At 33.5% G+C, this 11,895-nt stretch overlaps 1 protein-coding gene and 1 pseudogene across 2 annotated transcripts; both read right to left on the bottom strand.

Moving 5' to 3' along the window:
- Positions 1 to 611: 611 nt before the first annotated feature.
- On the bottom strand, positions 612 to 3,100 carry LOC147928279 (uncharacterized; annotated as a pseudogene).
- A 521-nt stretch (positions 3,101 to 3,621) lies between these two features.
- LOC104741792 (protein BREVIS RADIX-like) lies at positions 3,622 to 8,393 on the bottom strand. 2 transcript variants are annotated; one of them, XM_010462710.3, is made up of 7 exons: positions 8,153 to 8,393; positions 7,432 to 7,575; positions 5,849 to 6,015; positions 4,687 to 5,078; positions 4,357 to 4,486; positions 3,951 to 4,273; positions 3,622 to 3,849 (listed from the first exon to the last, which is right to left on the bottom strand). In XM_010462710.3, exons 3-7 carry the CDS (start codon positions 5,960 to 5,962, stop codon positions 3,771 to 3,773), a joined length of 1,038 nt encoding a protein of 345 aa, XP_010461012.1. In that variant the 5' UTR covers positions 5,963 to 6,015; positions 7,432 to 7,575; positions 8,153 to 8,393; the 3' UTR covers positions 3,622 to 3,770. The 2 variants fall into 2 exon arrangements, with proteins under 2 accessions (XP_010461012.1, XP_019091446.1); XM_019235901.2 differs by having other exon boundaries at positions 7,315 to 7,575; positions 8,153 to 8,384.
- Between the last annotated feature and the right edge of the window lie 3,502 nt (positions 8,394 to 11,895).

The raw sequence follows: 11,895 nt of genomic DNA, 5'->3' as shown, positions 1-11,895 counted from the left end.
ATCAAAACAAGTTAGAGGTTAAAGAAAGTTTAGCTCTCGAGGCTGCAGAGGTTGCAAAGGAGGCTTTGAAGGATGACCATGATGCTGCATTCATGGATGTTATGGAAGAAGGCTAACACCTCGATACTTGAAGGAGGAGAAGACACAGAACATACAAATCTTGGAGGCGGCGGCTCATACATGTGCACGGTGCCAACATCATGAATGGTGTGGTTGAAAAAGTGTTATGGCAACACTAAAGGACAGTCGTACCCATAGTTCGAGCATCTTAGTTGAGAACTGTGTTTTTAATGGCGAGAGGCGAGGTGAGGCTACAAAAGTGTGGCTCTTGCCTTGAGCCTAGGCACCAATCGCTCCTCGCCTTTGCTGTATGAGGTGAGTCTACACAAAAAACCTTATAGGTTAGTCACTGATCCATTAGCTATATTAACACAATTTGTGAGTCTAAAATATAGATCATTTGGAACATATAGAAAGAGACAATCCAATAATAGTAAAACTGAGAATTGAAAACAAAACTAAGGAAAAGCCAATTCAACAAAGTTTTAAACTGAGAAATGAAAATAAAACAAAGAAACAACTAATCTAAACAAAATTTTAAACTTAATACTCTAAAAATCCATCTCATAATTCTCCTCATCATCATACTCAACATCTTCCACACCCGCTTGAGTGTCCTCATCTCCTCTGAAATCTTCTTCAATTTCATTCTCATCATCTTCATCAATCAGTCAGTGGAGTTGTAGATGACCTTTGAGATGGTCTTGGAGCTTGATTGGAGCATGATGCTATATTCTTCCCTTTCTCAGCTCTACTTACAGATTGTACTGATGCTTTTTGGGCTCTAGTAAGATGATTAGCCTCATTAGCTCCAGAAGCTTTGCTTACCACATCCCATGTTAAGTCACCATTTTCAAACACTAAATCATACTCAACAATAGACTCCTCATCCATTATTCCAACCAGCCACTCATTACAATCATCAATATCTTATAGGATGATCGGATCAATGGTGTCTTTCAGCTTGTAACGACGTTGTAAAGTGCGATTGTACTTAACAAACACCAAATCATTCAAACGTTCTTGAGCCAATTGATTCTTTTTCTTGGTATGGAGATGTTGAAACACGCTCCAGTTTCTCTCACAACCAGTTGCACTACATGTGAGACTAAGAACCTTTATGGCAAAGTCTCTAAGTGTTGGGGTAGATCCTCCATAAGAATATCACCACTCAACTGGTGCTTTTATTTTCCTTTGTCTTATCGTCATGGGTATCCCAAAGAGTCCTGAAGCATTTTTAAACAGCGTCAACTCTGTGTATATCTTATCTTGAGTTGCAATTTCAGGAACCAACTTTCCAATAACGTTGTAGAGACCTTTCACAACCTCTTCACAGTTCACCCCAGACTTTACATTATACTGAAATTTTAGATTCAAAAAGTAGCCAGCAGCATGCACAACCTCTTCGCAGTTCACCCCAAACTCTACATTATACTGAAATTTTGGATTCAAAAAGTAGCCAGCAACATGCAAAGGATGATGGAGTTGACAATCCCATCTTTTATCAATGATTGCAAATGCATCTTTGTACTGTTCGTCCTTCTCATTGAAGGTCCTAGCAATGACCTCTTTAGCCATATCCATCGCTTCATAAATTTACCCCATAGCCGGTTTTTTCTCTCCATCAACCAACCTAAGAACCTTAACTAGAGGCCCTGTCAACTTGAGTGCATACACCATGCTGTGCCAGAATCTGTCACTCATGATGAACTTTTTCACATTCATTGCTCCTAAATCCTTTGGCCACTTGGAATCATTTGTAACTTCTCAAGTTTTTCCTCTACTTGTGATACTGCGCAAGTGTGATGAATGATATAGCAAACCGAGTAACTGTTGGTCTATGTAGATTTGCTTGGTTTATGAATTTCCTCATCATATTCACAAGAAGTGTGACTATAGATGTAGTTGTTCATGTAGATGTAGTTGTTCATGTAGATGCAGTTCTTGATTACAGATTTCACCGAAGGAAGTTTTCCTATATCCTCCAACATGAGATCTATGCAATGGGATGCACAAGGAAGCCAATACATATGTGGTTGTTTCGTCATTAGCAATTGGCCTACAATAGTAATAAAACACAAAGACTTGTTAGTATCAATCTGAAAAAAAAATCAGAAAAAAAACATAACCTTATAAAGTAACAAACTCACCAACTTTTATATAGTTTGATGCATTGTCTGTTATCACTTGGACAACAGATTCCCCAACTTCTTCCACCATACGATCAAACTTATCAAACAACAAATTAGCATTTTCACATTTGTTGAAAAATCAATTGATTTGATGAAAATTGATCCCTTTGGCGAGTTAACAAGAAAGTTAATAATGTCCTTTTGGACATCATAATCATGCCATCCATCAGACATGATTGAACAACCTTTAGTTGACCATTCTGTTTTGTGCTCCACTATCAGATTTTCTGTTTCTTTTACTTCCTTCTTCAGTTCTTCAGAAAAGGAACCTGCAGCTCATACATAATTGGTGGTTTAAAATCATACCCATATTGACCAACTAACTCAAGAGTTTCTCTAAAACTATCAAAAGTAACTGCATTAAACGGAAGTCCTGCATCATAGAACCACCTTGCAATAGCAGCACATGCCTTGTCCCGAAGTTCCTTATTAGATTTTTCAAAAACTTCTTTTCTGTCATTTCTTCCTTTCAAGATATCATAAGGAGTTGAATGAACATACCTATTCATTGGACCCTTACGTTTCTTAGAAGGTGGCTGACTAGGGTGACCTTCATCCTCATCTTCACCTTCTACATCGTATATAGTGGCTTGTGGTGGCATCATTTGAGTAGTGGCTTTAACTTCAGCCTTGTTAAGCAGGAAAGTTTTCACTTCTTTCCTCACATTGTCATTAACTAGATTGCAAGCAGTAACATTCTTAAAACCACCAACGATATGCTGTTTTGCATGTTGAACTCCACCATTTGTGACTTTTTTACAAAAGATACACATAAAGCTACTATGTTTACCCGAAACTGGAGTCGTATATTTCCATACTGGATCTCTTGGCTTACTAGGATCAGACATGATGAGGAGTTTGAAGAAAGAATAGTAAGAATAAAGAGTAGGGAGAATGGAGAAAAAGCTAGTCGAAAAAAAGACTGGAGATGTGAGAAGAGGCTGGATACGTGAAAACTAGTCTATATGCAAGATTTCTAATAGGGTTTTTAATTTTTAGCAAGCAAATCACATATGCATATATTTCGGAACAGTATAAGACAAATAAATATAAACTTTTAACAATTCTCAATTGTCAAATAGTGTTTTTGCAGTGGTGACAATTTTTACCGCTTCAGTAATAATATTACTTCTGGATACGGCTTAAGAATTCCATGAGAGAATCAATTCAAAGTCTAGGAGCCTAGATAAGGTGAAGGATGAGCCTTTAGAGGTTCAACTTTTTTCACAGGTTAGCTTCTTGGAATTGAGAGTATGTTTGATTCTTCTAGTCCATAGTATGAGTATATTTCTAATGGTCAATGTTTTTGTCTGTACTAAACTTTTAACTGTTAACGATAGTATATGTAATCAGCTTTGATTACAGATGATGATTTAAAACACTTGATTTATGTATAGATGTTAAGCTAATTAAGATGAACAAAAGATTAGCAAAATGTGTATAGCTGTATTGTTGTGTGAAAGAGATTAATTAATCAAAGATTTGGTAGAGAGAGACTCATAATGTTTGTTTTTTCTCTTAGAGGTACTGTGTTTGTATTCTCTCTCTGTTCTGCTCCCACCATGTCTTTGCATGCACTTCCCCAAATCGTTCCCGGCTGTTAGATTTAACCAAAAAGCATATAGTCCAATTAGTTACCGTATGATTATCGAACAATCCAACCTAAATGCATAGTTTAGTAGATGTTTTTATTCATACCTGAATCTGACTCGACGTAGCTCTCTAGTCCCATCTGCTAATTGTCTGATGGTAATGTAAACACCGGGCTCGTCTTCTTCGATCCACTCAGCCTGCATTTCACTAGCATTGCTCATGGACGGTGGATCATCTCTGGAAGAAGTGGTGGTTCGTGCTGCATCCATTGGAGGTCCTCCTCCATGATAACTTCCTGGTCCATAGTTACTAGAGCCGCCATAGAAGTGATGCGGGACATTTCCTGGAGGTCTGAAGTTGTGTCTTGGAGTCCAGTCTTTGCTTTCTCTCGCTGAATCCATCTTAGAGTAAGTTGAATCTCTCTGTGACTGAAAAATAAACTTGTGTTACCTTCTTTGATGAATAAAAGACAAGATTCACAGAGGTTCTTGTCTGAAGAAAAAAGAAAGACCTGATCCTCGGATCTAGCAGGCGTTTGTAGAGCTTGGCGGTTAAATCTTTGTACATTGTAAAGCTCAACGATCTTGTCATAGTTCTCACCCCACCACCGTTGTGCTTGCCACTTATCGAACATCTCCCGGCTTTCAAAAGAAAACACAAGTAATGGTAAATTTCTATCTCATGTTTTAGCTGTAGAAGTCATGAAGTGAGATATATCTCTTAAGCACTTGGTGTCTCAAGCAATGTCCAACTAAACCCACCAACATACATATCGAAACAGGAGACAAGACATACTTAAGGAGAACACAGACATAGAGGTTGTTTTGAGTCGTTCAAATACCTGAAGCGGATCCGTTTGAGATCGTTTCCTCCAGTAGGAAGCGAAGCGAATGTAATATGAACACCAGGTTCTACCTGAGCCATCCACTCTTTAGGCCCTTCATCATCCAGTACCACATCACAAGACTGTGCAGAGATAGATTCCCGATTATTTCCACATATTGAGGTAAATTTTGAGTCTGACAGTCCAGCTGGATGGTGAGAAGAGTTTGTAAAGTCCCAAGCAGGAGTTGAACCAGCACTTCCACCCATGTAAGGATATGGAACACCTTCAGAAGCATTGTCATAATCCGGGAAATGTCTATGTCCTTTCTTTAAGGGGCTGCTAGAGGAACCAGTGCATGGCTTGCATTGTTTATAAGCACCAGAGAATTTTAAAGCCATATCTTTGATCTGCATAACATAATAGGCACCCAAAAAACACCAATTAGGCCTTTAACCATGACTAAGTATATTTTTTTTAGCCTAACGAAGTAAAAAGGAGGTCTAGTAATAGTATGATGATCATTCTTAAAAGACATAAAGCTATGAGATCTAACATATATATATAAAAGTACTTCATCTTGTCTTCTCAGTCTGCAAACACAATCATACCGGCCCACTTTTTTTAGTTTTGTTTTTTGTTCTTTTGATTTTACTAAAATAGTTACCCCACCCTCAAACCCTTTCTTTATTTCCTGTCTAGGTAAGTATCTACAAAAGCATGTATTTAGATCAGTCTTCATTAGCAATATTCATCAAAGCATGACCCCATCATAAGCTTTAATCAGCCACTACATAATCCTATAAATTTAAATTGTTTTCGTATAGTTGTTTTGACTTTCATGTCTAGTCACATAGGGGAGGAAACAAACACTGACATGAAAACTATTAAAAGAGAGATCTAGTGAAAGATTCCAAAGTGAAGTGAAGTTGCATCATTGTAAGATCTCTCAGTCGTAAAACAACAGTAACCTCTATCTATCCTTTGGTAAATAGAATCTCTAAGATAAAAGAAACGAATATGAGTCAATCTATGGACCGTACGTTACTTATATCTAAAGTTTGTTGTTTCACGAGCAAGGGAGAAAAAAAAGCAATAGAATAAAGTGAAAGAAAAAAAGCAGAGAAGGATCAACAAAGAAAGAAGATACTGAGATTGAGAGAGAGAGAGAGAGAGAGACCTGTATGGTTAGGCTTTTGACGGCTTCTTTAGTATTGGGAGTGGTGCCACCACGCGCTCCATGTTCAACTTCTTCACCTCCGTCTGCTTTGGTACAAGCTATACAAGAAAACATCTTTGCCCCTCTCTTTTTTCTTGTATGTGAGTTTCTCTCTGCCTTTTCAGCCCCTATAAAAACCAGAGTCTACTACTTAAAAAACACATCTCACAACCAAACCTCTACTACTCTACGCAAAATGAATAATTTTTTTTTTAAAAACGTAGAGTAGTGCTAAATCCACAATCCGACATTATAACACGGGTAGAGAGAGCTTATGTAATCATCATAGTACACATTTAAATAAATATAGGGAAACGATGAGAGTTGTCCTACAATAGTAACAAGACAATTGTAAACATTAGTTAGAGAAGTTGGAATATAAAAAGAGACCTTGGATTTTTAAAATTGTCGTTTTCTTATAACGCAACACACAAACAGAAAAGGACAAAGTTGTTGATGACATATCTCTCTAGTCAGGAAACAACTACTACTCATGTTATAAATAGAAAAATGAAACTTGATTGATAAATTGGTTGGTTAACTCTCATAAAGAACCAATGCTATAAATATCTCAAGAACTAAATCCATCTATGAAAAACAAAAAAAAAATGGAACCAATATATGTTTAAATTAGTGGAGTGATCTTGATAGAGACAAAAGTGTTAAAACTACAAGTTACACTTTTCTTTATTAAAAAAAAAAAGAAGAAGAAGTTATAATTAGAACCCAAAAAAAAAAGGGTTTGGGGATCAGAGGATAGGACCCCAGTGCAAGAAAAAAAAAATGTGCAAATCCAAACACCTGAAATGGTATATAAAACACATTATTTTACAAGTAATATAATATTCTAAAGAAGATCATAACAGAGACCAATGGTTCTTTATTCTACTTTAAATGTGGTGCAGCAAAGATCCGATCCCTCAACTAACAAAAAAGCTCTAAGTACAATTACATTTTAAATTTTTTTACAGTAGCCGAAATTTCTGACATTTTATCAAAAACTTAAATTATTATATGAGTCTACTCAAAATAATATGTTCTGATTCCCATCCCCGTGCTTAACACAATTTAGAACCGATGAATTAAAATAATAATAATAATAATAATTCGAATCAATGGAAAAGGAAAAATGAAATAAGTTTTTTAACAAGAAAAAGGAATATTGACAGTCACGTGTTAAGAAAAAGAAAAAGAGTTTTATTACCATATTTAGGGTTTATGAGTGATGATGGACCAATCTAAACCGTGTCGCGACATGAGAAGAGAAGAGCTCTATGTATATATATATATTCGAAAGTAAACAACAAAACAAAAATTGCAAAGACATTCACGAATCACGAAAAAAAATAAAAAAAACAACTCTGTTTTGATATATCAAAAGCAAAGGCAAACAAAAAAACTGATACAAAAGCCATTATTATTCTCACCTCAGAAAACGACTTCTTCTTCATGGAATATTTAAAAAAAAAATATTAAAAATCATTTCAATCAAAAATAAATACCCAAAACATTAAATCTTGATTAGAATGTAGAGTAGTACTAACCTTTTTTTTCGATATCTGATAAACAAAACAAGTTGATTGGAAGATTTATGTTTTGCTCTGTGGAAGGAAGGATTGGTCTATTTAGGACGCCGGCACGAGTGGGGTTCGGCTCTGTGTCTAAGCCTATAAATAGACCATCAATGGCTGCAGAGAGTAAAGAAAGAGAGAGAGATTAGTGTGTTGTGTTGTGTTACAGACAGTAGTTCTTGTAATAAATGAATACTAGAAAACAAAAGGACGTATACAATTTATGATTATTATTGTTTAGCAGCGTTTTATTTTCTCAAAAATAATAAAGTTAAAAGTAAAGGAACAAACAATAAATACCGGGAAATTTTTGAATTTATTTTTATTGAAATTGAAAGTTAACATTTTGTCCTGGAAAGTTTCTGATTGGGTTTAGTGAGAAAAAAATCTGAGGAAAAATATATGGAAACTTATTTGGTTTTTATCAGAGAGAAACGACGAATCGAATCTGTCAAAAAATCAAATCAATCAAAGTGTGTGACAGTGTAATTAAAAAAAAAAAACACTCTAAATCTTTCTTTTGTTTTTTTCCGGGAAAATTTTATGAAAAGATCGATCGGTAAAAATAAAATCAGTGACTAATCGTTTCTACAGAACAAGAAAAAACAAAACAGAAAAACAAAGTAACGAATCTCTCTGTTTTATTATTTTGCCAAGAAAATTTCTCATAACACCTCTGTGTAGTAGTACTGACCTGAACGTCTTCTTCTTCGTGTAAAAATGGAATCTGTATCTGAAGCTCCAAATCAAAATCTTTAGAAAGTAGAAACCTTCATCTTCTCGGAGATAAATAAATATGTAAAAAAACGAAAACGAACGAACGAACGAAACCGGGTTGAGAATTCGGGTTATCGGGTGACCCGGGAACTGCAACGGAGCTCCGAGTTTTTTTTGTTTTGTTGCGTTTCTTCTAACTAGGGAGGGACAAGAAAGAGAAGAGACAAAGAGGTTCGAAGAGTATTTATATTATCTATTTTTTAACGGCGTTAAATGTTTTAAAAAGACCGTGACTTAACGGAGTTTGTTTTTTTGGTGTGCCGATGAAAGGTTGGTCTCGGGGAGAGACGGCAGCGAGGGCCCATGTTGTCTACCCGGTGACGGAGATGGCTTACGTGTGCTGTAAGTTGCTTACGTGGCGGTTCACCATTGGTTTAAGACCAGCTGAAACCGGGTCGGGTTTTGGTCACGATATATTTGACAAGGCTTAGGGAACCGTCGCATCACCATTCGCTTTGCTTTGTTTTGTCATCTACATGTGTGTGTTGTTGTTGTGGGTTCTCTCGTCTCATCATCTCTCTCTCTCTCTCTCTCTCTCTCTCTCTCTCTTTTTTAGTTTTTAAGATTATTATATACATATTTTTTCATCGTTTTGTCTTGTTTTGGTTATGATCCATGTGTGTGTGACATATTTTTTTTATTTTGTTTTATCATGTTTCTACAAAATGAGTAAAGAAGCATACGCTTGTGATGAATATATAGAGAGAAACGATGAATCCATAGTGTGAAAGTGTTCCAAGTTGAAGTGTGTTTGCTTAGCTTAGATACTGTCCCCATCATGGATTAATGTTGGCATGGTGGATGAGAGAATTCAAGTATGGGATACATATACAACTATTTCTATTTATTTTCCACATGTGATGTGTTTTTTTTGTCATGTTTATTAGGCTAATGTTTATGGTACAGTTATGCATTGTAATGCTTTTTCGAGTGTTTCTTATTTATGTATTTTTCTTGATTGGTTAATCAAAACTTTCTCTAGCTAGTACACAAGAGCCATTTGCAAAATTGACGTTTAGTGATGTATTTTTTGCTATATCTCTCATATGTTATGTAATTTCAAAAATATATTAATTTGATACTTTCACTCAATTATGGGATTATGAAAAGGATCAAAATCTGTGAAATGAGTTTCTGGATAAGCATTCTTAATATTGGGGATAATGATGATTTATCTGGGATATAAAACAGTGATGGTGATTATGAACTGATCATCTAATGCAAAATACTAATCAAGAAATTACTTCAATTTCACTGAACGTTACAATTAACATAGCTAGCTAATCATAAAATTTTCGAGTAAAGTACACAATTGAACTGGAACTCTAAAATATATTTAAAAAGGCATATTAGTAAACAAACATAAAAGGTTAATCACCATGCATGAGAAGTTTCACATGTATAGCGTAAAAGTAAGTATGTATAGTTCGAATCGTTATAAAATTGTGAGATAATATGATGACGAACGAGCTTGGCTTTACTTAGTCGTGTTGTTCATCGATTTTTTTTTTCGTTCTTTTAGATAAAAATTGTAGAAAAAAAAAACTCACTTGATTCCGATAAAGATGCATGGTAAACTAAAACACAAACTTTTAATTATAAAATTACTAAATATTAGTAGGCATTAGGAGATCCTTCTCCAAAGTCTCATAGGTAGGCTTATGATATCGTTAACGTTAATTCGCGGTTAAGTAATAGGCATTACACTTCTCTGTAATAATATACAATTTATGATCACGTTAAATTTGTACATGAACTTGTGTAAATCCGTACACTAACTAAACTAATCTAGTTAATCCTTTTATATCAAATTTTGAATTACGCAAACACTGATTTAGCATCATAGTAAAAAAAATAATATCGTAGTCATTACTCATTAGTCAATTCCTCGAAAATTTTAACATAAAACCAAATAAATTTGTCAAGACTCAAGACCTACATAAAACTAATACACTATTTTATCAGAAAAAGAAACACATTAATGTAAATAATCAGTTTGATAATTTTAAAAATTGTTATTTTAGTTCGTGGTTGATATTTATTACATGGTCTGATAGTAAAATTATATAGAACGACGTTTTTTTTTTTGGATGGATCATTTAGCTAATTTTATGGTCAATTCGGTTTAAACCAAAGTTTGTTAGTTTGTCCTAATTAAGCAATTAAGTTTTGTATGTGAATCAAAACGAAAATTTAAAACACAATATTTAGTAGTGATTATTACTATACTTAATAAGTTGTAACAAGTACTAATATATATTTTACTAAAAGCATCTAACTATCTTTTTTATATGTATATTAATCGAACTGTAGTTCGATATATATGTTAATAGAAACATTGAAAAATATAAGGTGCAGTGTCTAAAAAAAGCATTTTAGTTTAAGTGCAACATGTTATTTTTTATTTTTTTTGGTAGTCTAAGTGCAACATGTTCGACGATGCTAAACTTTCTTAAAAAGAAATAAAATCAGAGATAAATATAAAATGTATCTCTTTAACCCAAAACGTTGGGGGTAGGAACTTGGCTTTATTCCTGGGGCTAACCTGTCTTTAAGCAAAGAATGCTTCGAACAGAGGGACAACAAAACTCCAAATAAAGATCCAAGACATATATATGATAATAACTGAAAAAAATTTAATCAGTTTCATATATATATATATATATATATTTATTTATTTATTAATGGAAAGTGGTTATTGTAAAAAACATTTTTGTGATTTAGGCTAATACCTTTGTATTTTTTTTAATCCTAACAAAACCTAAATTTATGATATTTTGGAAATGTTATGAATATCGTATAGGGTTCAAAACAAATATTTGTGGTATTTTCATTAATATATAGATCTTTTTAAGTCTAAAACATTTCTTATTATTAAAGAACTGCATCAATTTTGAATATATACTTTTTAAATTAGTCTTTTATATGAAGAAGAGATGTACGAGAGATCGGAAGATTTTGGAAACATATGGACTATATAAAAAAATTTTTAAAATTAATAAATTTTATACAAATTTTCCTAATGTTTATTATAGGCTTATAGCTAGTTAAATTTTAAATAATGTGTAAGAAAAGTATAGTAAATGTCCCCAAAACGACGTTTCCCATCTTGTCTTACATTATATTTTGTCTTTTGGAGTTGTTTTACTAATAAAATTTACAAACATGTTCTTCAGCTTTAGGGCTTTTATTTTATTTTTATATTCCTTTTAGACATCTTTTCACTGCATAGTTAGATAATTTTCCATTTATAGTTAGATCATATCCCATTTTTTTGTTTGGACAAACAGAAAATCATATCCCATTTATGTTTCAAAACTACCATCCAAATTTTAAATTTTCAATATATTTATACTACAATACGCTTTATATAGGTTATCCAAAACGATATTTTGCTAACCTCATACATTCTTTAATATAAGCAGTCTGCAAGTTCATATTGATATAATACAATATAATGAATAAATAAAGTAAGGACAATTTAAACACTTGATATGCTGAGCTTTCTTTAGAAACTAATCTGAATAACTAATTCTAAAATGATTTTTGTAACTGTAATAAATTTCTAAAACTTTAGGAATATTTTTTAAACATAAATCTTAAGAATCTCTATTAATTAAAATTTTTAAGTTTATTTAATAATTATATGGAGTGGACTTA

This window comes from Camelina sativa, chromosome 14 (assembly GCF_030686135.1).
Source record: "Camelina sativa cultivar CO46 ecotype springtype chromosome 14, ASM3068613v1".
Lineage (NCBI taxonomy): Eukaryota > Viridiplantae > Streptophyta > Magnoliopsida > Brassicales > Brassicaceae > Camelina > Camelina sativa.
This window is presented reverse-complemented; position numbering and strand designations above follow the sequence as displayed.